General features: G+C 38.9%; 2 protein-coding genes across 3 annotated transcripts; one reads left to right on the top strand and one right to left on the bottom strand.

Annotated features, from left to right (window-relative positions):
* The first annotated feature begins 8,813 nt into the window (after positions 1–8,813).
* LOC109239422 (inactive LRR receptor-like serine/threonine-protein kinase BIR2) lies at positions 8,814–11,214 on the top strand. The gene has a single exon (XM_019405988.1). It carries the CDS (start codon positions 9,018–9,020, stop codon positions 10,827–10,829), a length of 1,812 nt encoding a protein of 603 aa, XP_019261533.1. The 5' UTR covers positions 8,814–9,017; the 3' UTR covers positions 10,830–11,214.
* A 1,920-nt stretch (positions 11,215–13,134) lies between these two features.
* Positions 13,135–18,260, bottom strand: LOC109239424 (putative rRNA methyltransferase YlbH). Of its 2 annotated transcripts, XM_019405990.1 has the most exons (11): positions 17,974–18,260; positions 17,769–17,863; positions 17,501–17,596; positions 17,040–17,144; positions 16,836–16,940; positions 16,501–16,639; positions 15,200–15,315; positions 15,045–15,101; positions 14,495–14,736; positions 14,306–14,397; positions 13,135–13,366 (listed from the first exon to the last, which is right to left on the bottom strand). In XM_019405990.1, the coding sequence occupies exons 1-9, from the start codon at positions 18,131–18,133 to the stop codon at positions 14,596–14,598; spliced, it is 1,014 nt and encodes a 337-aa protein (XP_019261535.1). In that variant the 5' UTR covers positions 18,134–18,260; the 3' UTR covers positions 13,135–13,366; positions 14,306–14,397; positions 14,495–14,595. The 2 variants fall into 2 exon arrangements, with proteins under 2 accessions (XP_019261535.1, XP_019261534.1); XM_019405989.1 differs by lacking the exon at positions 13,135–13,366 and having other exon boundaries at positions 14,133–14,397.
* Positions 18,261–25,462: the final 7,202 nt, after the last annotated feature.

Genomic DNA, 25,462 nt, shown 5'->3' with positions numbered 1-25,462 from the left:
ACTTATCCCTATAAGTAGGAGAGAGGTTCGATTCGATTCACCTTTCAAGCCTTCAGAAAGCATTTTTTGATTTACTCCTTTGTCTTCCTTTCCTGTAACCGTTATTTCGTGAGGGACTCTCCCACTTCTGCTGAAACCACACTTCCTATCGTCAGTGCTTCGTTTCTTACGCAACATAATCATGACAAAACGTGGACAGAGTAGTAAAAAGGCTAAAGATAATGCCCCGTCTAGGGTTCCGCCATCTTCCGGTGGTGAAGGGGAAAAGGCGGAGAAGGCCCTTGTTCCTCTCAGTGTAGACAACGTCCTTCCGAAGGAGATGCATGTTCGCAGGGATTTTCCAACTAAAAGCCCAGACCTTCCCTGGGAGCACAGCGTTTTATTACAATCCCACTTAGATGATCTTCGAGAGACGTATCATATTCCGGACCACGTGGAAATGGTTCCGACCTAGACGGACTATGCCAATGTGCACCGGCCTGGATACTGCACATTCTATGAGTACCCGTTCTTGATCGGTTACAATCTTCCAATCTACCCTCTGACGGAGGAGCTTTGCTGATTTTACAATGTGTGTCCGGCTCAGCTCACTCCCTACACCTTGAAGGTGTGCCGTATTATGACTACTTATGCGGCCAGGGCTGAGTGCAGCGTCTCGGTCCACCACCTCCTGCAGTTATTCAGCCCTGGTTACCTGAGGGGTACCATGCTGCAGTTATAAAGCCGTGGCACAAGGGGCTTGGTTGTTAAAGCCGATGATAAGCCCAACCGCCGCTTTTGGCGTAAATATTTCTACATCAGGACGGAGCACCTGGTGTCAAATCCTGAAGGGTTCCCGGAAAGATGGAATCCAGAACGTAAGTATTTCTACTCGTAGAATTCAGGGCTGCTTGCGCTCTTGACCATACGGCCATTGTAATTTCTTTGCTTTTCTCCTCTCTTTTTTTTATATCCGCAGTGAGGGCTTCTCCACCCCAGTCTACTGATGATATTAAATCATGGGTGGAAAGAATAATACCTTATGCGGAGGAATGCCGTACCTGGGCTGCATTTCTTCAACAGTACGGCCCGTCAGGTAATTCTTTGGCTACGGTTTGGGAGTTCCCTACGTTCTTGTCACCTGACTTTTTTGCGTTGGCAGGTCGGAGCGCCCCTAAGAAGAAGAATAAGAAGAAGAACGTCGTCACCTCACCTGGGGCGGGGACTGACTCTGAAGATGGATACATACCCTGTGGCTCGCCCAGTGATGGCGTTGCGGAGGTTCCTCAACCGCTGCCCGTGGCGGCGTCCACGAGGGAAGCGACTCCTTCAATGCTATCTCCACGGGCTGTGGAGGAAACTTCTGAGAGCGAGGAGCCGCCGGAAAGGAAAAGACGCCGGTTGATAACCGGCAAGGGGATAGCCGCAGAAGACGAGGGAGCGAGCGAGCCCCGTCGGGAGTCGAGGCCAGTTTTTATGGCAGATGCCATCCGTTCCGGGAGGTCGGCTCCCCAAGGGGGGGCGCTTCTCGACGCCAGCCCAACACGCGTTCCGGAGAGCGGCTCGTCGGCTGCCGTTGGAGAAGAGGGCGATGATACCGAGAGGGCGGGCCCTGAGGCCGCCCAGGCGGACGCAGATGTGTTAACGCGGGTTTCGGCCCGTGTGAGGATGACAGCAGGTAGATCCAACCGCCGAATTCTGATCCCAGGAGGGTATAACCTGTTGCAACACAGCGAGCAGGCCGCAGCGAATATGACCCTACTATGTGCGGCCGCTGAGCGTGAAATGTTAAAAGGGGTTAGCGACGGGGAACTATCACGGAGGGTTGTCGGCGCGGCCTTGCAGGTATTTTTCGATTTTCTTCATGCACCGTAAAGTAAATTTTGATGCATACTGACTTGCCTTTCCTCTTTTTCCTCTTCTTTAGACTCTTATCTTGGAGATAGAGAGGGGGCGGCGAGCGCAAAGGAAGGCAGCCACCTTTAACAAGGTGGTAAAGAAATATCGGCGGTACCGCGTCAAGCATCAGGCGCTGGCGGACCTACTCAAGCAGGACCCGGAATTTCGGGTTTTCCGTGAGGGTTTGGAGCAGTCTGAGGCCCAGCTGAAACGGAGGGTGGCCGAGTTGGAGCAGATCGACGAGCAGCTGATGACCGCCCTAGCTCGGAACATTGAGCTGGAGACTCTCCTCCAGTCTAAGGAGGAAGAGTTGGAGGTTGGCCGTGGGGTAGCGGCGGAAGCTGCTGATTTGCGGATCAAGGTTGCCGCTATGACTACCGAACTCGATGCCAAGGCTGCTGAGATTAAAGTCCTTAAGTGGACTGCTGCACCGAGGCCTGATGAGGATGCGCATCGTGAGGCACATGATATGTGGGTGTACGCCGAGGCTAGATTGGTCGTATTCGAGGAGTTCTTGCTGCGGGTCGAGCTACTGAGGCGGAGGTTCAGGAGCAACGGCGCATAGCCCGTGTCGCCCGTGGAACTTGTGGGTATAGTTCTGATTCCCTAGACCGGGCGGGTTATAACTCCGAAGATGTCAACCGTTTAGAATCCGGCTCTTGGATCTCTGCGGCCTATCAGGCCGAGGACGGCGGCGGACGAGATGGCGGTCCGACGGGGGGCGGTGAACAGGATGGCGAAGCCTCTTAGGACTTGTATTCATTTTGTTTTGCTGTTTTTGGAGACGTAAATGGGTCCTTTTGTACATGTATTTTTGGATGATAATGGAAGTTATACTTTTGCTGTTATTCTTTTCTTTTGGTACCTTTTATTTTCGGCCTTAATGTTGTTGATAGCCTTAACCGTGTGCGCAGCTTCGACTATCGTCGAGGTACCCGCTGTCATAGTCGAGCTGGGTCGACTTATCGGCGTCGATGGCCTTAGCCATTATACCGTTGATGGCCTTAGACACGTGCGTAACTTCGACTGTCGTCGAGTTATTTGACGTCGTAGTCGAGCTGGGCCGACTTATCTACGTCGATGGTCTTAGCCATTATATATTTTTGATGGCCTTAGCCATGTGCGTAACTTTGACTATCGTCGAGTTATTTGACGTTGTAGTCGAGCTGGGCCGACTTATCGACGACGCCGATGGCCTTAGCCATTATATATTTTTGATGGCCTTAGCCATGTGCGTAACTTTGACTATCGTCGAGTTATTTGACGTTGTAGTCGAGCTGGGCCGACTTATCGACGACGCCGATGGCCTTAGCCATTATATGTTTTTGATGGCCTTAGCCATGTGCGTAACTTCGACTGTCGTCGAGTTATTTGACGTCGTAGTCGAGATAGGCCGACTTATCGACGACACCGATGGCCTTAGCCATTATATGTTTTTGATGGCCTTAGCCATGTGCGTAACTTCAACTGTCGTCGAGTTATTTGATGTCGTAGTAGAGCTGGGCCGACTTATCGACGATGCCGATGGCCTTAGCCATTATATATTTTTGATGGCCTTAGCCATGTGCGTAACTTCGACTGTCGTCGAGTTATTTGACGTCGTAATCGAGCTGGGTCGACTTATCGGCGTCGATGGCCTTAGCCATTATACCGTTGATGGCCTTAGCCATGTGCGTAACTTCGACTGTCGTCGAGTTACTTGCCGTCATGGTCGAGCTGGGTCGACTTATCGACGTCGATGGCTTTCGCCATAATATCATTTATGGCCTTAGCCTTTTACACGTGGAGATGGCCGTAGCCTTTTACACGTTGAGATGGCCGTAGCCGTTTATACATTGGAGATGGCCGTAGCCGTTCATACATTGGAGATGGCCGTAGCCGTTCATACATTGGAGATGGCCGTAGCCGTTCATACATTGGAGATGGCCGTAGCCGTTCATACATTAGAGATCACGCTAATCCAGTCCCTTTGTCATGCCAGTCGGGAGGACGTATGGAGTGGCTGGTATGATAAACTTGTTTCTCAAATATCTCCAGGTGTCCCCTCTGTCGCCTCGTTAAAAACCTCCCCGAGAAAACCCAATTGGGACAAAACCCGGGTGAGGGAAAAAGAGTGCGACTCGGGAGACGCCTTTCAGAAATGGAAATACTTGAGGTGGGCGATGTTCCAATTGTTTTGGAGCGTTTTTCCTTCCATTGTTTCTAATTGAAATGCTCCTTTACTTGCTGCCGCTGTGATTTTGTAGGGTCCGTCCCAGTTGTTGCCCAGTTTTCCTTCGGTTGGGTCCTTTGATGCCAATGTTTTGGCTCTGAGGACGTAGTCCCCCACTTTGAGTGGTCTTATTTTGGCTCTCTTGTTGTAGTATCTTTCGACTTGTTGTTTCTGAGCCACCATTCTTATGTGGGCCATTTCTCTTCTTTCCTCTGCCTCGTCGAGGTCTTGAAGTCTGTTTACGTCGTTCTCAGCTCCGCTGGTATGTGAATACCTTAAGCTTGGTTCGCCGACTTCGACCGGTATGATCGCGTCGGTTCCGTAGACCAGTGAGTACGGCGTTTCCCCTGTGGAGGATTTAGGCGTGGTTCGGTATGCCCATAACACTTTCGGTAGTAGCTCGGGCCATAGCCCTTTGGCTTCCTCGAGTTTCTTCTTTAGTATGTTCAGTATTGTTTTATTGGAAGACTCTGCTTGGTCGTTGGCGGCGGGGTGATATGGCGTGGATAGTATCCGCTTGATACGCCATTTGTCGAAGAATTCTGTTGTCTTCTGGCCGATGAATTGCCGTCCGTTGTCGCAGCTGATTTCCTTGGGGATGCCGAAACGGCAGATGATATTCTTCCATATGAAGGCGATGACTTCTTGTTCGCGTATTTGGGAGTACGCTCCTGCTTCCACCCACTTGGAAAAATAGTCAGTTAAAACTAACAGAAATCGTACCTTTCCTCGTCCCGCTGGTAGGGGACCGACTATGTCCATTCCCCATTTGATGAAGGGCCATAGGGAAGTGACCGAGTGAAGTGGTTCTCCTGGTTGGTGTATCATGGGGGCATACTTCTAGCATTGTTCGCATCGACGAACATATTCCGCTGCGTCTTTCTTCATAGTGGGCCAATAATAGCCAGCTCGTATTATGCAGCGCACGAGGGCGCGGTTACCTGTATGGGCACCATAATGACCTTCGTGTACTTCTTCGAGCACTGGTCGCGTTTGTTGCGGCCCTAGACATTTGGCTAGGGGTCTGCCAAACGTCTTTTTGTAGAGCTCTTGGTTTATCAGGCAATACCGGGCTGCCTGTACGCGGAGCTTCTTGGCTTCTTTTTTGTCGAGTGGGACTGTTCCATCCTGCATATAGGATACAAACTGGTTGCGCCAGTCCCAAGTCAAGTTTAAAGAGAGTACCTCAGTGTGATCAATGGCTGAATGGAGGAGGGTGACCACGCTTTCTTTGTTGAAGTTCTTAGTGGCTGCGGCTAGTTTCGCTAGGCCGTCTGCTTAAACGTTCCGTGCTCTCGGAACTTGTTCGAGGCGGCACTCGCCGAACTCGGTTATTAACCTGTGAATTTCTGACCGGTATTTTTGTAACCTCTGCTCCTTGATTTGGTAAGTCCCGGTGACCTGGTTCACCACGAGTTGAGATGTCCGTTAATGAATAGTCGGGCTACTTCATCTCTTAATTACCGGCAATCCTCTGTTTTGTGGCTGTGAGTGCCATAATATTTGCACATTAGATTAGGATCCCTTTGGGTTGGATCGGTCCGTAGAGGTCGAGGCTATTTGGTGTCTTTGATGCATCCAATGGCAGATACGATGGCGGCGGCGACGACGTTAAAGTTGTACTCCGAAAGCCTTGCTACTTCCTTAAGCCCGATGGGCCTGTCAAAACTATTTTTGCTCATGAGTCCCAGTTGTCCTGACCTCGATCACTCCTCCTTTCATTTCTCACGGGGTTTCACCTAGATTCGTACCTCTTCGGTCCCTGTTGTATGGTTGGTGACGATCCCTGCTTGATCTCGGTTCACAATCAATGTTTATCTTGACTCTATCGACGGCTCTAACAGGATAAACGGACCCGGAAGGGGCCCTAAGTTGATCATCTTCAACCCTAATTTTTGATTGATACCGGTTATGTACGTCGGCCCAAGTAACAGCCGGATATTCTACCAGATTTTGTTTCAACTGTTGTGAAACCAACGAGCTTCGAACATTGAGTCCCTGGGTGAAGGCTTGAACGACCCAATCGTCCGCGGCTGGAGGCAAGTCCCTCTATTTTACGAAAAGTTCTGACTTCTTGGTACCTACCTTGATAGCCCGGCTTGTGGTTTCATGAAGGAATCTGCAAGCATAGCAAAAGAGTCAATAGAATTTGGAGGTAGGTTGTGATACCATATCATAGCTCCCTTTGACAGAGTTTTCCCGAACTTTTTCAGCAGGACAGACTCGATCTCGTCATTCCCTTTGATGGCGCAAGTGTAGGAGGTCACATGGTTATTTGGGTATGTTGTTCCGTTGTACTTAGGAATCTCGGGCATGCGAAACTTCTTAGAGATAGGCTTCGGAGCTGCGCTCCGAAGGAAAGGTTTTTGAACAAATGTCTTGGAATCCAGGCCTTTTAATATCGTTGGTGCTCTTGGTAATTGATCGATCCCTGAATTGTAGGTTTCTACTCTTTAGTCATTGGCTTTGATTTTCTTCTCTCCCGATTCTACCCGTTTTGTAAGCTCCTCGAGCATTTTTATGATCTCGCGGTTGGTCCCGGATTCACTTTCATTTGGTCTCTCCGTGATCGGTTCATTTCTGTAGGTGACTTCCCGGGACGGCTCAGGCTCAATCCTGCTCGGGGCGCGGCTTTGGTTCTGGAGTTGTGCTATTGCCTCCTATTGAGCTTGTAACATTTCAAAGATCACCCTCAAGTTGATTCCATCACGTTTAGAGGGGCAGCTTGGGAGTTCGACATTTCAAATTTTAACCTGAAATCAAAGATACTCCAAAGAACAAGTGTAAAACAAGGTGTGTTATAGAAGTTTTGTATCAAATAGCCACTATTATCCTTAGTCCTACGATGGGTGCCAAACTATTTACCCTCAAAATCGGATAACAATTGAATTTGTAAGTGGTTTTAAGGATACGCAGATTAATTTGACACAAAGCAATAAATTGGATTAGATAGTTTTAGCCTTGGTGTAATATTAACCCTCGATCCGGGCTCACTATACCCAGCACTGATGAACAAGAGGAAAAAGCTAAATAACAGAGAAAATAATAATATAATGCTTTGAAATGCCTGATACAATGTGTTTCATGAATTATCAGACCCCCTTTATATAGTAGGGGAGTTCTACCTTAGGTACAACTCTATAAAAGGTAAAAAATCTTCTGATTAACTGATTGTCGGCTCCTTATCGATACGTGCCGAGATCTCTGCCGTGATATTCGGCCGGTCACAGATATTTTGGCCTTCCGCTGGCTGTGCTTGATCGTCCGATAATGTTCCTCGAAGTCGTTCGAGGTCAAGACCAATCCGGAACTACGACCCCGATATACTAGGGGGCAGGCGTCGTGCCCTCGGATTCCGATTCATCGAGACTTTCGCCTCGATGTCGGCCCCTTGTCATCATGTCTCGAGCCTGGCTTATCTTGCCGGAGGTCGGGTGCACCATGAGCTTGATTTTACCTGTCATATTTATAGCTAAACAAATGAGACAAAAGAGTCATGAATGTAGTGTAAGTTTTATCCGCATCCTTAAAATTCTGAATCCGGATGCGTCAATACTTAGCCATATAAAGTCTGATAAATTCCCAACCTCAAAATAGAAATAAAAATAAAAAATGGGAAATAACGTGGGTGCTACCTATTACTATCCTCTCCAATGACTCCATTCCATTAATACTAATAACATGAGTAATAATAGCAATAAACAAACTTTACAAATTCCCAAATGCATAATTCCAAGGTTCCACTTCATCATTCAAGCCAATGCCTCTTTTTCTCTCTTCTCCTTTCCCTTCACTACATTTCCTCCAAACCCAACCCTGCCCGACCCCTTTACCATCGGGCCGGTCCGGTCTGAAATCGGTCAGGGCCGATTCGAAATCGGGTCAGCCCGGCTCATTTGACAGGTTTAGTCAGACCTGTCTATAACAACATTTTTATATAACAATCATTTACTATAAAAATTAAGTTTTACTCATAACTGATTTTTTAAGTTATATTTTATGTCTCTATAATAGCTTTTTATCTAAAACAACAACAACAACATATTTATAGCAGAACACTCTTTGTACAATTACCCCTCTTTAACAGCCGTATAGAATATTTAAGACTAATAAAAATCGTGAAAATATGCACACAATCTTTGTTCATTGAACAAAGTTTATATCTTGCATAAGACATAAGATTTAAAAGTTCTTCGGTCAATCTTGAAAGAATTTATTTTTTCAAGTAGCTTTAAAATATGTGCCTTAGAATTTAAATCTTTCTATGTTTAATTATAAATTTATTAATACTGTATTAACTTTCTTCAATATTTAACTAGAGAAATATGCATATATTTTGAGATTTTAAATTGAATAATTTTCTTATCTTTTATATGTAATACTAAAAAAGGAAAAATAATTGATTTTGGATAATTTTTATCTATAGCAATCAAAAATATTTAAACACCAAATATTGTTATAAGTGTATAGTAACTATTTATAAAAGCGAAAAAATATTAACATAAACGAAATTGTTATAGAGAGGATTGGTTACTCATGATCATCTAATATGTGCACCGGCACAAATACTAAGATATTATTTATAACCAAACAAATGAGACAAAAGAGTCATCCTTAAAATTCTAAATTCGGGTATGTTAACACTTTAGACATATAAAGTGTTATTCTCACTCCGAAACAGAAATAAAAACAGAAAGTGCGAAATAACGTGGGACATATATATTACATCCTCTCCGAAGACTCCACTCCATTAATACTAACATTGAGTAATAATAGCAATAAATAAACTTTACAAATTCCCAAATGCATAATTCCAAGGTTCCACTTCATCATTCGAGTCAATGCCTCTGTTTTCCTTTTCTCACATTTCCTCTTACCCATTTCTCATGTAATAAAAATCCTCAAACACACTAGTTGAAATCTCAAGATGACTCTTTTCAGATTGTTTATGTTGATTTTATTATTTCTTGTATTTCAACCCCTTCATTCAGCTGTAGCTGAAGATGATATAAAGTGCTTACAAGGAGTTAAGAATTCCTTAACAGATCCAAAAGGCAACTTAAAATCATGGAATTTCGCAAATTCCACAGTGGGGTTTATCTGCAAATTTGTTGGTGCTTCTTGTTGGAACGACCGTGAAAATCGACTCATAACCCTCCAACTTCGTGATATGAACCTCGGAGGTAGTAAAATCCCAGATTCTTTACAGTATTGTAAAAGCTTACAAAATCTTGATCTTTCTGGTAATAGACTTTCTGGTTCAATTCCTTCTGATATTTGTACTTGGCTGCCCTTTTTAGTAACTCTTGATTTGTCAAACAATGAATTTACTGGTTCTATTCCAGCTGATCTTGTTAGTTGTTCATACTTGAATAAATTGATGATTAATGATAATAAGCTTAGTGGGAATATACCACCCCAGTTTTCTAGTTTAAGTAGGCTTAAGACATTTTCTGTAGCAAACAATGATCTTTCTGGTAGGATTCCAGCAGCTTTCAATTCAGCTAATTCGTTTGATTTCGGAGGTAATGATGGACTTTGTGGTGGACCTTTAGGGAAATGTGGCGGATTAAGTAAGAAAAATTTAGCTATTATTATTGTTGCCGGTGTTTTTGGAGCTGCTGCATCTATGTTGTTGGGTTTTGGGGGTTGGTATTGGTATTTTACGAAGGCGGGGAAGAGGAGGAGGAAGACGGGTTATGGGTTAGGGAGAGATGATTCGGATGGGTGGGCTGAGAAGTTGAGGGGTCATAGGCTCACTCAGGTTATGTTGTTTCAGAAACCTCTTGTGAAGGTTAAGTTAGCGGACTTGTTGGCTGCCACAAATAATTTTAGTATGAAAAGTGTGATAAACTCGACTAGGACAGGGACTACATTTAGAGCTGTTTTACGTGATAGTTCTGCACTTGCTATTAAACGGCTTAAGACTTGCAAGCTGAGCGAGAAGCAGTTTCGGATGGAGATGAATAGGTTAGGACAGGTTAGGCATCCTAATTTGGTGCCACTTTTGGGGTTTTGTGTTGTTGAAGAGGAAAAACTCTTGGTTTATAAGCACCTTTCAAATGGTACTTTGTATTCATTCTTGAATGGGAACGCAAGTGTGTTGGATTGGCCGACTAGGTTTAGGATTGGTTTGGGAGCTGCGAGAGGCCTTGCTTGGCTACATCATGGTTGCAACCCTCCAATCTTGCACCAAAAGATATGTTCTAACGTTATTTTTCTTGACGAAGATTTTGATGCTAGAATAATGGATTTTGGATTGGCGAGGCTGATGACACCTTCAGATGCAAAAGAGACTAGTTTTATGAATGTAGAGTTGGGTGAATTTGGCTATGTTGCTCCGGAATATTCAAGTACAATGGTGGCTTCGCTGAAAGGGGATGCCTACAGCTTTGGAGTTGTGCTTTTGGAGTTGGCTACGGGGCAAAGACCTCTAGAAATCACTGCTGCTGATGAAGGTTTTAAGGGAAATTTGGTCGACTGGGTAAATCAGCTCTCTGTTTCTGATCGGATTAAAGATGCAATTGATAAGCACATATGTGGGAAAGGCCATGATGAAGAGATTGCGCAATTCCTAAAAATTGCTGGCAATTGTGTAATTTCTCGGCCCAAAGAGAGGTGGTCTATGTATCAAGTTTATGAATCGCTAAAGACCATGGCTGAGGAACGAGGTTTCTCTGAACAGTTTGACGAATTTCCTTTACTATTTAACAAACAAGATATCAGCAGTTCCATTTGATGCATGAATAGAAAAGCATTACGAAATGTTTCACATCTGGTGAACACAACTATATCCTACGGTAAGTTCTTCACTTCCCTTAGGTGCAAGTGGAATCAGGAACGATACATATGGTTCTGTAAAGGACTACCACGAATATTGCTGTATTATACTGTGAAATGACAAATTATTTTGTAAGTCTTCTGCTTGAAATTTATTGTAGAGATAGCAAGTGTTATTGGTTTCTTATGTTCTGTCTTCCCTTAGCTGATAGTTATGCATTAACAAGACACTGAGCAAAACCTGTCACATAGTTGCTCGAAATCTGTAATACAACTAACTTAGATTTTTGCAACTGACTTGGGCATTGGCCTTTTAAGGTCAGAGCATTCCCCTTTGTTCTTCATATATTCAGCAGGTCCCTTGCAATCGTTTATCGTTTGTATATCAAATTATAGAATATCTAAATTCCTTTTTCAGATGTGAATCTTAAGCCAAACAAGAGTAAAGATTATGCTGCCTTAGCTTCAAAATTTGTCGATGATTGCTCTAGGTTGACGCTATTTGATAATTTCTGCATGTTTGTTTTTTGGAGGTTTGATGAAAAGAGGATTCTTCTTTTCCCCTTTAGTAAGCGAAAAAGCATAAGATTCTGACAGAAATGTGAAAGTAAGGAAAGTGATGCAATGCCTATACAGGCCATGTATATTCCAGAATGGATTGGTTTGGTAAAATATCTGCCTTTACATTGATATTAATTTATCCAATGGGGATGCAACCTAGGCAAGGTTATTGGCAATTAACCCTTCTGATTAGTCTTGGATGACATTGTTGATTAGTATCTTTAGTTCCTAATGCGGATGTTATGTTTCTGATCCGAAATGATTTTGGATAAACTGGAAATCAATTGGGCGTTTCAAAGGCTATTTGCCCTCTTGAATTTGATTTGGTAGCTGAAATTTTCATTCACTTGATTGTAATTTGCTTCTCTACAAACAGATGGTGCTTAGTACTCAAGATGTGTAATGCACAATGAGAGTTTCCAAGCAAAAAAAATCTTGTTGATTGGCGAAACTCTTTGCAATAGTAGTTGTCAAGCAGCGGCGAAGCTACATTATCCGAAAGATGGTCAATTGACCACCCTTCGTCGAAAAATTACACTGTATATATAGATAATATATTTGGTTTTAGAGGTGTATAACATATACTGAACACCCTTTTGGGGGAATTTTTTTCACTTCTTTCAAGTTTGAACGCCCTTGCGGAAATTTCTGGTTTCGCCACTGTTGTCAAGCCTCTTACTTTGCCCCTAAGCTCAAGCACGAATGCGTGTTTCCATGTACTTTCCAGCTTCCCTGAAAACCATTTATAAATATGGAGTATAAAAACCATTTATAACTTGTTACCTATAGAAGTATATGCGTATTCAAGACTCTTGCTCATGAGTATTGAAGTTGGAATGTTAAACATAAAAATACCTGTTGTGTATGGGATCAGCTTCGCTCCATACTCTTCTTTTGCTGACATAATTGAGATTGGTATTCCTTCGAAGAAAATGCCTTTCAGTTTCTGTTGTTGTCCTCCCAACATCTAAATGATTGCTTGTTGTCCCTGTAACTGCTTTGGTGACAGTTTTGGCTCTTTGTTTCACTAAAATCTCAGCAGATACAGAACATAGAAAACTAAGTAAAAGAACAGCTCTCAAGAAACCCTTCAAAAAACTGCTGGTTGCACCATCACCACCCATAACTCTGCAACTCCTACTTCGCACTCTGATCTTGAATGCCCATTTGTGGATCAGCTGAACAAGGATAGTGGATTGTTTCTCTGGTATTATGTAAACAGAAACTACAAATAGTATGCAATTGTATTCTGTTGTTGGAATGCGCTTTCATGGAGTACTATAGTTTGCCATAAGATTAATATATATAGCATGGAAAAGTTAAAGTTCGTTATGTCGAAAAGCAACAAAAGGTTGGGGACAGTTGAAGATGTGGGGTAAAAGGGGAGAGAAGCATTGGGATAGGTTCCGTTGAGAACAGTCTATAAGAAAGTAAAGATGTCCAATTATTTTTCATATTGATTTTTTTTCCGACAACTCTTTCCTTATATTCGTCAATGCATAGAGGCAGATTTAAAATTTAAACTTGATAAATTTGACCTATATGTATTGCCTATTTAATATTTATTGAAATTTAATAATTTTTATACAAAAATATATACGTTATATGGAAAATATCGGGTGCAGCGTTCATGCAACACAGCCAAGGCTGAATACTGTTGAATCCAGAGGCGACTGAAAATATATGTGTGCGCGCGTGCGTAATGGTACAACAGTTTCAACAAATATAAAAATTCAATTTTAAATGTATTTGGTTGAACTTAAAAGCTTGAACTCATCGAGTTCAATTTCTAGATTCGTCTACTAGATTAAAAATCATCCACATCCCCGTCAGAGCAAATCGAAGAGAAAAATCTTTATTTCCAGAATTAATTTGATCATTAATAGTCTTGAATATATACTTGTATTTGAAGTCACGTATCTGTAAAGGAAGTGCCTGCAAAAGGAATAAACACATCATCCACTCCTTAGTCCGTCTATTTACGAAATAATGTCCATTTTACTCTAACATTAAAGAGAAAAATAGTTGCTATAAGAAGAGACATTATCTGCAAGCACGTTCTTCAGTATATTATAATCGCAGTCAGGACCAGTACAATGCGGTCCCTATAGAATCTAAAGCTTTTAAGCAAAAAGAGATTTTCTGAGATATAAAAAAGTGTACATTGGAAGCTTAGAAGTGACATCCAGATTTTAAAATAAGATGCTATCACTCATCCAAACTTCAAAATAGAATGCCAACATTCAACACAGGTTTAGGAGGGTGTCAGACTGTATATTCAATTCATGTTATGCCTAAGACACCCATATTCAATATTCAAAGCATTTAATCCCACTTATTCTGCTTCATTACATAAGAAACAGATCATACTGAATCCTGACAGGAAACCAATCTCTATAAGCCTAAATACTGACATACTTTACTCTCAGATCAGAGGTAGGACAAAGAAGCTTCCTCTCATATAACTCAAGGTACCAAATAACGTGGTCCATCGCCAACGTTCAAATAACAGTTCCATCTTTTCTTGACCTATCTTTACAAAAGAAATGATATCACCATCACTCATGCTCCTTTTCCAGCTTTTTTTTTAATACTACCTTATTCAAAAAATACACGAAAATTTCCATAAACAAGTTGAATGTGATGTTGAAAAGAGAATGCTGGACGAAATACATGGGAGATCAGATTCAGGCTTTGAAGATTGAGAATAAATTTCTTTGGCGTTTTTCATTATCATAACGTAGACAAAGCAAGGATAAACAGGGAATGGCACATCGATATAACTTAAAAGATCCATTGTGTGTAAAATAGGTGATAATATATATTTACATTTACTAGCAAAACCCTGCAGAAAACTCAGTAATGCATTCTTACATACGGCTGCGGGCTGCTCATTATGAGTGAGTCAAGTATGTCATCCCAATGGGGGCAGCCAGGGATGCAAAATGCCCCAAGAAGCAATTGACCTGCAGTTTAAAGATCCATCTGATTGATCAAAAGACAACTGTGGCAAGAGGACCATTAATGATGTATCACGACAAAGGAGCACCAAAGCAAGATTACCATGTGAATAGATGGAGAGAAATGGGGCAATCAAATTTCTGACAGCATTTTACACCCTCTGTTGACTATAAGATGTGTTATGCAATTCTCAGTAGTTAAACTTAAGATGCCGAAATCTCCACATCCCTTAACAAATCCAGCTTTTCCTGCCTTCTCTTTGTCTTCTCAACATATTTCTTCTTCTGCGCCCACTTTGGTCCATATATTGCCAAATGTGTTCGACCAAACCGCCGGTCAGATATCTGCATTATTAAGTAACAAGAGAGAGAATTAGTTCCTCTGTGTATAATTGAACAATACATCCAGCTAGCTCTGTAAAACGTTTAAGTTTCTGTTAAGATGAAAACACCATCCAAGCACATTTACTAATGACAGAATGGAAAATCACAGCCTACGCATTAAGCAATCAGCTATATTTCTAATAATAACATCCAATAACGAAATGTCTTAGTACATCCACTCGAGCAGGGCAGGGGATAGTGCTGTCCTAATACTGACAAATTGGAACTGCTCTTTATCTCATAAAAAAGGGAGGGGAACAGCTCAATACCTTAACAAGACACCCGCATGAATCCAGCATGTCAGTTCTCAAGGGGTACTCCACCAACTGAATACACAAAAATAAGCTGACAACCAACAACAGAAAAACTTCTGGACAGAAAACGAACACATTTGATAATAAAGCACAATCACTGCAACACTTACTATAAATGTATTCTCTCCCACTACTGAAGATTTTGAAATTTGATTCATTAATATACTGTAATCAACGGCAGCATATGGTGGCGTAACACTAATATAATCAAAGCTCCCACCTTCACCTGGAAAATTAATTTTAAAAAAACATTAAAAAAAACACAAATCTTTGACTGTTATATTTCAGTGAAAGAGCAGCATAAAACTTGCATAGTTAGAGGTTTGTTTATGGAACACATTTTCCCTCAATATTGTAACTAACTGTTCAGTTATTGACCACTGCCAGACAAAATAACAAAGAAGATCATGCAAGTGAAGAGAAAGAGAAGAGAAACTGTACTGCTTGCAAATTTTGTGGAAGTACAGAATTGGTGAAGAAAGGATATAAAGGATTGACTTGCCACAATCAACTACAATATCAAGCGAACCTTCAGAAAGTGGGTTAAATTGGCCTGGGGCCAAGCATGTGATAAGGTAAGCACCAACCACATCTGTAACACCCCCCCCCCCCCCAATTCTCCAACATCCCAAACCTCTATTATTACTCTTCTCCGCCATGAAATTACCAACTGCAGGTAATCAATATTAGGTATCTGGTTAAGTTCCATTCAAAGACCTCCTTGTACAATGTTACTGCAAAATGATTGTTGCAGTATGCAGATCACAACTACCTTTACTGATTGTTTGACTAACAAGATCCAAAATTTACAATGCAGTCCTACATCTGGGAATTAGTATTTCCATGCCTTCTAAATCTATCTCATCAAGGGGATAAGGAACCCCCTTGATGGTAACAGTTAGAGGTAGCCTACTGGTAGTACGAAACAAAGGCTCACCTCCAACCTGCCCACCTGTTGACATACGCAATGATCTTGAAAAATGCATTAGTGCGAGGAAAAGAGATACCACAAGTGATATAATGTTATCAGTATAGCCTACACCTTTTACGAATTAACTTCAGTAAAAATGTTCAAGGTGTTCCCTTTTTTGATAGCAAAAATCAAGTAAAAAAGAAAAGCAAATAAATTTGTATCTTATACATTTTCAGGGTGAGTAAACGAATCTTCTTTTTGCATTTTCATAGCGAGTAATAACCTTCTACTTTGTACAACAAATGTACAAGGAAACATCAGATAAAAGATTCAATGAACCTCTTAAGAGAGAGAGAGAGAGAGAGAGAGAGAGAGAGAGAGAGAGAGAGAGAGAGATCCAATTGAGAGTTAAATCAGAATCACTCATTCATGATACTAGTAATTCCCTAACTTAGTTCGCTTGTGGGGCAACAGATTGACGGGAAGAGAAACTCTTACCAAGAAAATTTTCTGCCCGCTCCAAGAAGCTCTCAACACGGACAGTATGTATGACTGAGACATCAAGGAAACCAGTCCATTCTAAATTTGGCCGCAGAACATCTGAGACAACCCAAGGGTCCATCTCAACAAAATGTACCTAGAAATTTGCAAACAGAAATATACACAAATGCTATGAGCGCAAAATGCCATATAAAGACTAAATAACATATAAAGCTCCACAAATCAACTGCTAACTTTAAGTAAATATGGAGACAATAAAAGTTTCACTAGTAATAAGTAAATAAAATAGAGCATATGATCCTGAAAAGGATTGTTACTGTTTTAATGCTAACCTCAGAACATCCTCGACTGACGGCTTCTATACCAACTGATCCTGTCCCACTATAGAGGTCTAACCAACGGCCAGGCCTTAAAGACGTAGGGCAACCACCGGCTGCCTATACAGTGGAAAACAATTAATATTTAACAACATTAAAACGGTATATCTTGCGTTACTTCAAAGACGAACTGCAGTAAAGGGCTAACAAGAATCTCACTTGCAAAATGCCAAATGCAGCAGCTTTTACGACTTCCATCATGGGACGCACATCCATACTCTTTGGTGAGAGCAATTTCTTCCTTCGAGCTGTCCCTCCAACAACCTGAAAAATAAAACTCCTCCTCAGAGCAAAGACAGTAGGGAAAATGAATTACAACCAGTACGTGGTAGAATCCTAGATATGATTGAATTGTCAACAAATGCACGCATAGAACTCTGCAGAACTCAAAGAGTTTTTCCGCTAATGAACTTGCAATTTCTTAAACTCACTAGGTATGCCTAGAAGACTAGTTCCTAATGCAGCTTTTCATTACATGTATATCATTTCATAAAGCAATACACATCTCAACTATCTCACAAAATAGTCTTTTCAAATTATAAATTACACAAAGACCAGGAGAAAAAGGAATTCTCCATTAGCAGCCAAAGATGTAGCTAAAATGTAGTTGCAAAACAAACCTGAAGCAATTTATGTGTCTCACGTGGCGCCCTAGGTTCTTCTAGAAGGACCTGTTTTCCGCCTCCCGTCTTGGATTGTTCCCTTCTCTTTTTTGTCTATAACTCCAATGAAAACACTACTATTAATATCAACTAATTAACTAAAACTCAACTTCCATCTGATTAAGGTTAGCCATATGAAATATAAAAATTACAGTGTATTCAGGCACATTTCCTAATTTATTTAAAAGAAACAATTTGTTTTTCCAGAGAGGTTTAAATAACATACCTTTGGAGAAGGTTCAGATAAGAACTCATCCGGATTAAGACCGTATTGTTCAAGTAACTGTCTTTTCTTATCAACTGAGAGTTCTTTTTTGGATTCTGCAAAATACCCAAGTAAAGGAATATTAAATTAAGTAGTACTTTTAAGTTATATATCAAAAAAAAACTTTCAATTTGCAACGAAGATAGAGGAAGCGGAAATAACTTACTGTAAGAGAAGGTGATAATGAATGGGCGGCGACGATTGGTGGCTGTGAAAGGATAACCGACGAGAGAAGGATTGGAGCTAAGTAAACTGGTGTCGGGGAATGAACGAGAGCCGAGAGGTGAAAGAAATGAAAGAAGAGTATGTAATGATGCAACCGCCATTTCTTAAGCCCAAATGTGGTCGACTCTCACTTAGCTCGCTGCAGAATTGGTGAAGCGACTTTGAGCATTTATCATTTTCTTGAGAACTCTGATTGGATAGAGTGGAGAATGGGAATTATGTGACGAAATCTTGAGGAATAAAAGTCTTTTTATTTCTTCCTTTTTTTCTTCTTCTTTTATTTAATCATGAATCAGAACTGTATGGGGTCAAATTTGATCGTCAGCATCCCTACGCCAGAGGGTACGTCCAATGAGTGCATGCCGACTAACGTAGCGGGCACGACTCGAACATGGGGACGAAAGCGACATCGTTTAGGACTCAGTGTCTTTACTAGGGAGACGTCACCTGTCTTTGTAACTTTTTGATTCTTTCGAGGAAGGTCTCTTATTATATAAAGGAGACTTTCACATTGTAAAAGGGGGTCTCGGATCTAATACAACTCTCTGATTTTCTGTCTCTCTCTCTATCTCTACCTCAAACAAGCATATTTTGTTAAGTTCATATTATCACTTTGCAATACCAGATCTATAACAATAATATCATCTTTGCATCTCTAGGTTTATTATATTTGATTACGATTTACCCTTTTCTTATTTTCGATTGTTTTCTAGCTTACAAAGTATATTGCTAACTTTTGAGCTAAATAGTCTCAAAACTCAAGAGAATTTGAATCACTCAATTGAAAATTTTTTAACTAAGGCGGAATATATCGACAATCCCTTAATTCTCCAACATATTTAATTTAGACACTCGAACTATGGCATGTTCACCTGAATATAAAATATTCATAATAGGTGCTTGAGAGCACGCGCATACGCTTTTCCAACGTTTTAGCTGGAAGTATAATAGGAACACTTTATCATGTACCGTTTAGGTGTTCAACTGGAACATGCCTTAGTTCAAGTATCTAAATAAAATATACTTACGAGTTTAAGGGCAATGGATATATTCTGCCTATAATTAATGTGATATTTACTGAGCGTTTGGACATAAGAATTGTAAAATTTCAAAAAAAGGTGGAAAAAAAATTCAAGTGAAAATGGTATTTGAAATTTAGAGTTGTGTTTGTACATGAATAGAATTTTGGGTTGTTTTGAAGTTTTGTGAGTGATTTGAGTGAAAATTTTGAAAAACAGCTTTTTGTAGTTTTACAAATTTTTGAAAATTTCCAAAATGCATCTTCAAGTGAAAATTGAAAATTTTATGAACAAACGCTGATTTCGAAAAAGAAAAATTAAAAAAAGAAAAAATTTCTTATGTACAAACGGGCTCTTAGCTATTTGCACACAAATTTCCTGGCTTAAACTTTAAAGAGTGATTATCACGATGCAAGAACCAAAGAAACCCCTAAACGTGAAGAACAAGTTGGCTTTTGGAAGATTAATTACTAGTTTACATACAGTCCCTCAAACACTCTGCTATCGCTTTCAATCTTATATATTGTGTGGCTTTCCTAGCTATTGTGTAACAAACTTACTTTTATCTCTAGCTAGTAAAATGTGAAAAAATAGCTATTACTACTATAATTTTTTGATAGTGTTAGATATTTATTCTTAATTTTGAATCTTATTTTAGCTCAGATAGATTTGACTGGAGTAGAAACTAGTGTAGCATAATTTACTAAGAGAATCTACTCTTATCATTTTCTTATTTAACTCTTCTAAATAACCAAACTTATAAAATAAAAAAAATTAAAAAATAAACGGTACGTAACAGAAAAAGAAGAAAAGCAATTGGGCGTCAAAGTCAATATTAAAAAGTTCTATGCATGAAAGACTGCAAATGCAGGTGCCAAAGGCTGCAGAAGAGACCATTTGTTGGTGCTGCCACAGGATAAAAGCCAAACACTCCCATAAAATTCTTAATTTGTCTTTATTATGTTCTTGATTAGATAAACCGCTCTTGGGACTACATGCTCTTTGGTTTTTATACACGCATTCCTATATATTGTTATGTGTGAGTATAAGAGTATTTACCCTATTTTAATTATTTAGTGATAGTATAAGTTAGTTAAGAGGCGCCAAAGCGAAAATAATGAAGAAATTTCTCTAGCATAAAGGTGTTCATTTTTCATTTTAAAATATACAACATGATCATTACAAAGCCGTCTATTGTAACCCCACACGTCCATGACAGGAAAAGTACAAACACAGTAGACTTTATTATTACTGGTCTTTTATAATTAATTAACATCAAATGAGCTAAAAAATCTTGACTTATAAATCATGAGATTTTTTGTTCACCTACTTCATCACTCTGCAGTTGTTAATTTATTAATTTTATTGTTTATTTTAAAGAATTTAAGTGAAAAAAAGTTGTACATCAGTGACAGATTCATATATTATGGTCTTCCAAGTTTGGGAAAAATCTAAGCAGTACTGACGAGCCTTATGTATATAAGAATAATAAATATAAATAGTGTTAGATATGTTATAAATAGATTTTATTTATGGTGAATGTCTATATTTAGAGAGATTCTAGGGTTCATTGCTTGGTGGCTAAGTCACCCTCTCCCTATAAATAGAGGGTTCTATTCCATTGTAATTCATCCCAAAATCAATAAGAATTCTCTCTCCCTACTTTTCTCTGCAATACTCTTGTTCTTTATTTATTTTTTTATAACACGTTATCAGCACGAGACTCTAACCAATTGAGTAGAAGCTTTGGGATTGATCATAATGATTGTCAATTGTTCTATGAATTTCCTTCATGCTTAAATTTTGGATTTAAGTTAAGTATTTTGCCGTATTTTTCTCTTTTATTCTATAATTTGATTTTAAATACAAGCAAAGACAATAAATTTTGATTACAACTCTAATGGAGTGTGTACGAAATATAACCACCCGAAGTGGTAAAATTTCTATGTCTTGCCATGATCAAATTCATGTATGATTATGAGCACAAGAAGTGAAAACCTGTCCCATTGAATTTGCTCCATTCTCATTCCTTTAAGAGAATGTGATAGCAATATGTGATAAGTCTGAAAGAAGACAAAATTATTACCGTGAAGGTATCAATGGATGTGGACGTGGCAATAGACGAAATTATAATCATCATCATTGTGATAATGAGAATAATAAGGATTCTCAAAATAATCTTTCACTATGTGAAAGTAATATTTGTCATCGATTTGACATGAGATTTTATAAAGCACATATAGATGATTATGGTCCATTCATGATGTGAATGTGACAACATCTTATTTATGAATACATATTCATTCTTGGAAGAATATGAACATGCTAGTGGTAGTGAATATACCACACTCACCTCTAGAAGGAGGTTTGAGATGATATAAGAAAATAATGTCATTATTATGGCATGAATGGTCATTGGTCACGTACTTATTGTATGCCAAAATATTTTGGCATTTTGATTATTAAAAGACAACAGTAATGCAAGAAACAGATCTTGCATATAATTTTGACCATAACCATAATGGTATAACTTTCTCTATAAAAGAGATATTCACCATATGGATGTTGATGAATATGTGGTACTACCAAATTAATTGAGAGCTCTGGAAGAGCCAATTATTACTATTTTGGAGAAACACAATTGATTACCAATAAGGTATTGTGTTGTAGTAAGTCTCAAAGAATCTTATTCAGTTTCCAAAGTATACGCGAAAGCGATTGATTATATTGAGACTATAAATAAAGGAAATATTTAATATCTTCTATTACTACAACTTGTAGCTGGGTAATATGTATGTGAAAAGCTACCCGCTTTATTCTCCAGTTTGTACTACACAAATAAAAGAATACCACCATAAAGTGGATGTTTATTGATATAAAAATCCATATCATAATAAACCTGGAGTTTATTGATAATTGCACACGTCGTGGTATAAATCTGAAGTTTATCAATGTTGATAATTTATTCAGTTAGCATAATCGGTTTACCCATATCAATTTAAGTATGATGTGCAAAAATAAAAGAGAATTCACATGGGTAAATATTAAAGAACTAGAAAGTTCTTTACGAATTCTCTTATGTTGCCTGTTCTCACTAATTAATATACCAACTAAATTTGGGTTTGAATCCCATGAATGCTGGAAATATCAAAGGTGAATATGGTCCCATTCACCTGCCATGTATACCACATAAGATGCATCTATGAGATGGTTACATGTGCGATTATTATTAACCCGCAACATGGTGTTTGCGAGGTAACTTGCTCAATAATTTAATTTAGAGCATATTCCAGATTTTCTATTCAAGAAGTTCATCTTGATAAGTTGGTCTACATCACAGCTGGTTTAGCAAAATGATTTATAGAGTGCCTCCACTTAATAGCTAAACAATTGCTTATGAGAACAAAGTTTTATATATCAGTTTGATATACGTTATATACGAAAGTATATTAATTTCTCTCCTCACAAGTGGTTCATGGTTAGGAACCAAATAATTCCATCTTATTATTATTGATGTGCGGTGTATATTTTGATTAACACCATAACGAACAAAGATGGGTTCTCAAAGTTGAGAAAACAAGTTAGCCTTTATAACATGAGGGGGAGACATGATAAACAGTTGAGAAAAGGTTACGTGGAATGAATTATCACTTGTACATCTAGATCCTCGAATAAGATAATATGAACTTGAAGTTCATAAAAGGATAATTCAGTTGCATTATATTGCAAAGCATGCCAGACGCATTTGCTGACCCAAAGAAAGTAACTATATTCTCATTGCAAATGCTCCTATTAAGTCCTAGAAGGACAAAGTCTATGGTACGCTTGACGCGTATAGACAAGTCGGTTTCAAATAAACTTCTTGATAAAGAAGATGAGCAAATGATCTAAATGATCATAATAAAGGAGGCAAGTGATCTAGAAGATCACATGACATAACACTTCATAAAATCTCATGAGAGATTCAGGTACCTGAATATATGAATGAAGAGATCTCTATGTTATGTCTTTATGAAAAATAAGGAGGTTGGAACCGATATAAAATGTTTGTCGACGACATCTATAATAGCGCTAAATATATATATGAGGATCTTAAGTCTAGAGAAACAATTCAAATAGAATTGGTTTCATATGAAAGACATGTAGTTTTGAACATGTAGTTCAAACACTTGAAAGTATAAAGTCAATGGTATGTGCAATCAGTTTTTGATATCTTATATGTCTAGCATGACATGAAAACTTGATATGCATCTAAAGTCTATTATATGGCTTATATGACTTAAAAATCCTTGAAGGATTTAAATTGCTTAAAGCATATAGAATTCATGGGCATGAAGTACTACATCCTCAGTGCAATTTGTGCACAAATGTATCTTGCTATAACTATATGCATGATAATATGATAGCAAGAGTTTTCACCTCTACGTGAAGATATTGAACTGACGATTCCAACAAGATCATATGAAGACAATTCATCTCTATCAAGAATGATGATTTCAAGGTGCAATATATTCATTCAAGTTAATATGGCTGACTTATTCATCAAATCTCTACCAAAGATCTTTTGAAGATGGTGCACAAGATTGGAATGCAAATGCTTAAGGATGTGAATTGATGCTCTCATCAGGGGGAGTTAATACGCGTTGTACTCTTTTTTCCTTACAAGGTTTTGTCCCACTGGGTTTTCCTTGCAAGGTTTTTAACGAGGCAACCAAAAGGCGTATTATTAGATATGTGTACTCTTTTTCCCTCTCTAGAATTTTTTTCCCTCTGGGTTTTATTTTAGTTAAGGTTTTAACGAGGCACATATATTATCTGTTGAATAGACATTCAAGGGGGAGTGTTATAAATAGATTTTATTTATGGTGATTGTCTATATTTAGAGAGATTCTAGGGTTCATTGCTTGGTGGCTAAGTCACCCTCTCCCTATAAATACAGGGTTCTATTCCATTGTAATTCATCCCAAAATCAATAAGAATTCTCTCTCCCTACTTTTCTCTGCAATACTCTTGTTCTTTATTTATTGTTTTATAACAAGATATACATTAAATAAACAGTTTTCGAAATACATTTTAGAAGACATTCTCTCAACTTACAACTTATAGAATCTATACTCTAGATCCACCATTATTTGGTGTAGAATTTTCTTTAAAAACAATAAAATCTCCCATTTCTTCTGAAGAGATTAAGGCCCCGTTTGTTAATGAGTTTTGCCAAAATAAATTTGGAATTTATTTTCAAAACTCATGTTTGGCCATAAATTTTGCCCATATTTTGGCCAAATCCCAAATCTCAAATCCCAAAATCAGCTATTGATCTGATTTTGGGCCAAATCCCAAAACTTGGGAATTATATACATGTTTTTCCAAAATAAAGTTGAAAAATATGTTTTGAAAACGTATGTCCAAACACATTTTCATCTTCAAACCAAACTTCACCCAAATCAGATTTTTCAAAATAAATTTGGGATCTATGGCCAAACGCTAGCTTAGTGTCCGTTTGGACATAAAATTTGATGGAATACTTTTTCAAAATTTTCACTTTTTTTCGAAATCAGCGTTTGTTCATAAAATTTCCAATTTTCGCTTGAAGACGCATTTTGGAAATTTTCGAAAATTTGAAAAACTACAAAAAATTATTTTTCAAAACTTTCACTCAAATCACTCACAAAATTTCAAAAACAACCCAAACTGAAATTTATGTCCAAACACACTCTAAGGACCCGTTTGGCCATGAGTTTTGCCAAAATAAATTTGGGATTTGTTTTCAAAACTCATGTTTGGCCATAAATTTGGCTCACATTTTGGCAAGATCCCAAATCCAAACCCCAAATCCCAAAATCACCCCAATTGGGCCAAAATCCCAAAATTTGAGAATTATATTGTTTTTCCAAAATAAAGTTGGGAAATATGTTTTGAAAACGTATGTCCAAACACATTTTCGTCTTCAAACCAAACTTCACCCAAATCAGATTTTTCAAAATAAATTTGGAATCTATAGCCAAACGCTAGTTAAATTTTAAATACCGTTTCACTTGAAAAAAAAAAATTCACAACTTTTTTGAATTTTACAATTCTTATGTCCAAACGCCTACTAAATTAAACAACATATCTATTCTCTTTTAAATACTTGTTAGGAGTCCATTTTTTGGGTACAAAAATACTACTTTTATGGCACATGAATAGTTCCCATTACTAGTTCGTAATTTATAACTATCGATAAATTTAATAAATGTCATTATTCAAAACAAAAAAGGAAACAAAATAAGCAAACAAAAGGGAACATATAAAAATACCACAAAATTCTTAAATAACTTAGGATAGTTGCATGGCCTCACGCCTACTTTTGACACGATCGACGAAGACTAGACATTAAATTACTTTACACGATTAACGAAGACAAAAACCATA

Source organism: Nicotiana attenuata, unplaced genomic scaffold, assembly GCF_001879085.1.
Source record: "Nicotiana attenuata strain UT unplaced genomic scaffold, NIATTr2, whole genome shotgun sequence".
NCBI lineage: Eukaryota > Viridiplantae > Streptophyta > Magnoliopsida > Solanales > Solanaceae > Nicotiana > Nicotiana attenuata.
Note: the sequence above shows the minus strand (reverse complement) of the source record. Positions and strands in the feature narration are given on the sequence as shown.

Bases quoted from the DNA above. Each gene is read 5' to 3' on its own strand.
- LOC109239422 (XM_019405988.1), top strand. From the start codon at position 9,018: ATGACTCTTTTCAGATTGTTTATGTTGATTTTATTATTTCTTGTATTT.
- LOC109239424 (XM_019405990.1), bottom strand. From the start codon at position 18,133: ATGGCGGTTGCATCATTACATACTCTTCTTTCATTTCTTTCACCTCTC. The intron at 17,597-17,768 runs GTATGTTATTTA...TTGGAGTTATAG, and splicing joins TATCTGAACCTTCTCCAAAG to ACAAAAAAGAGAAGGGAACA. The intron at 16,941-17,039 runs GTGAGATTCTTG...TCCACTGTATAG, and splicing joins CTGCATTTGGCATTTTGCAA to GCAGCCGGTGGTTGCCCTAC.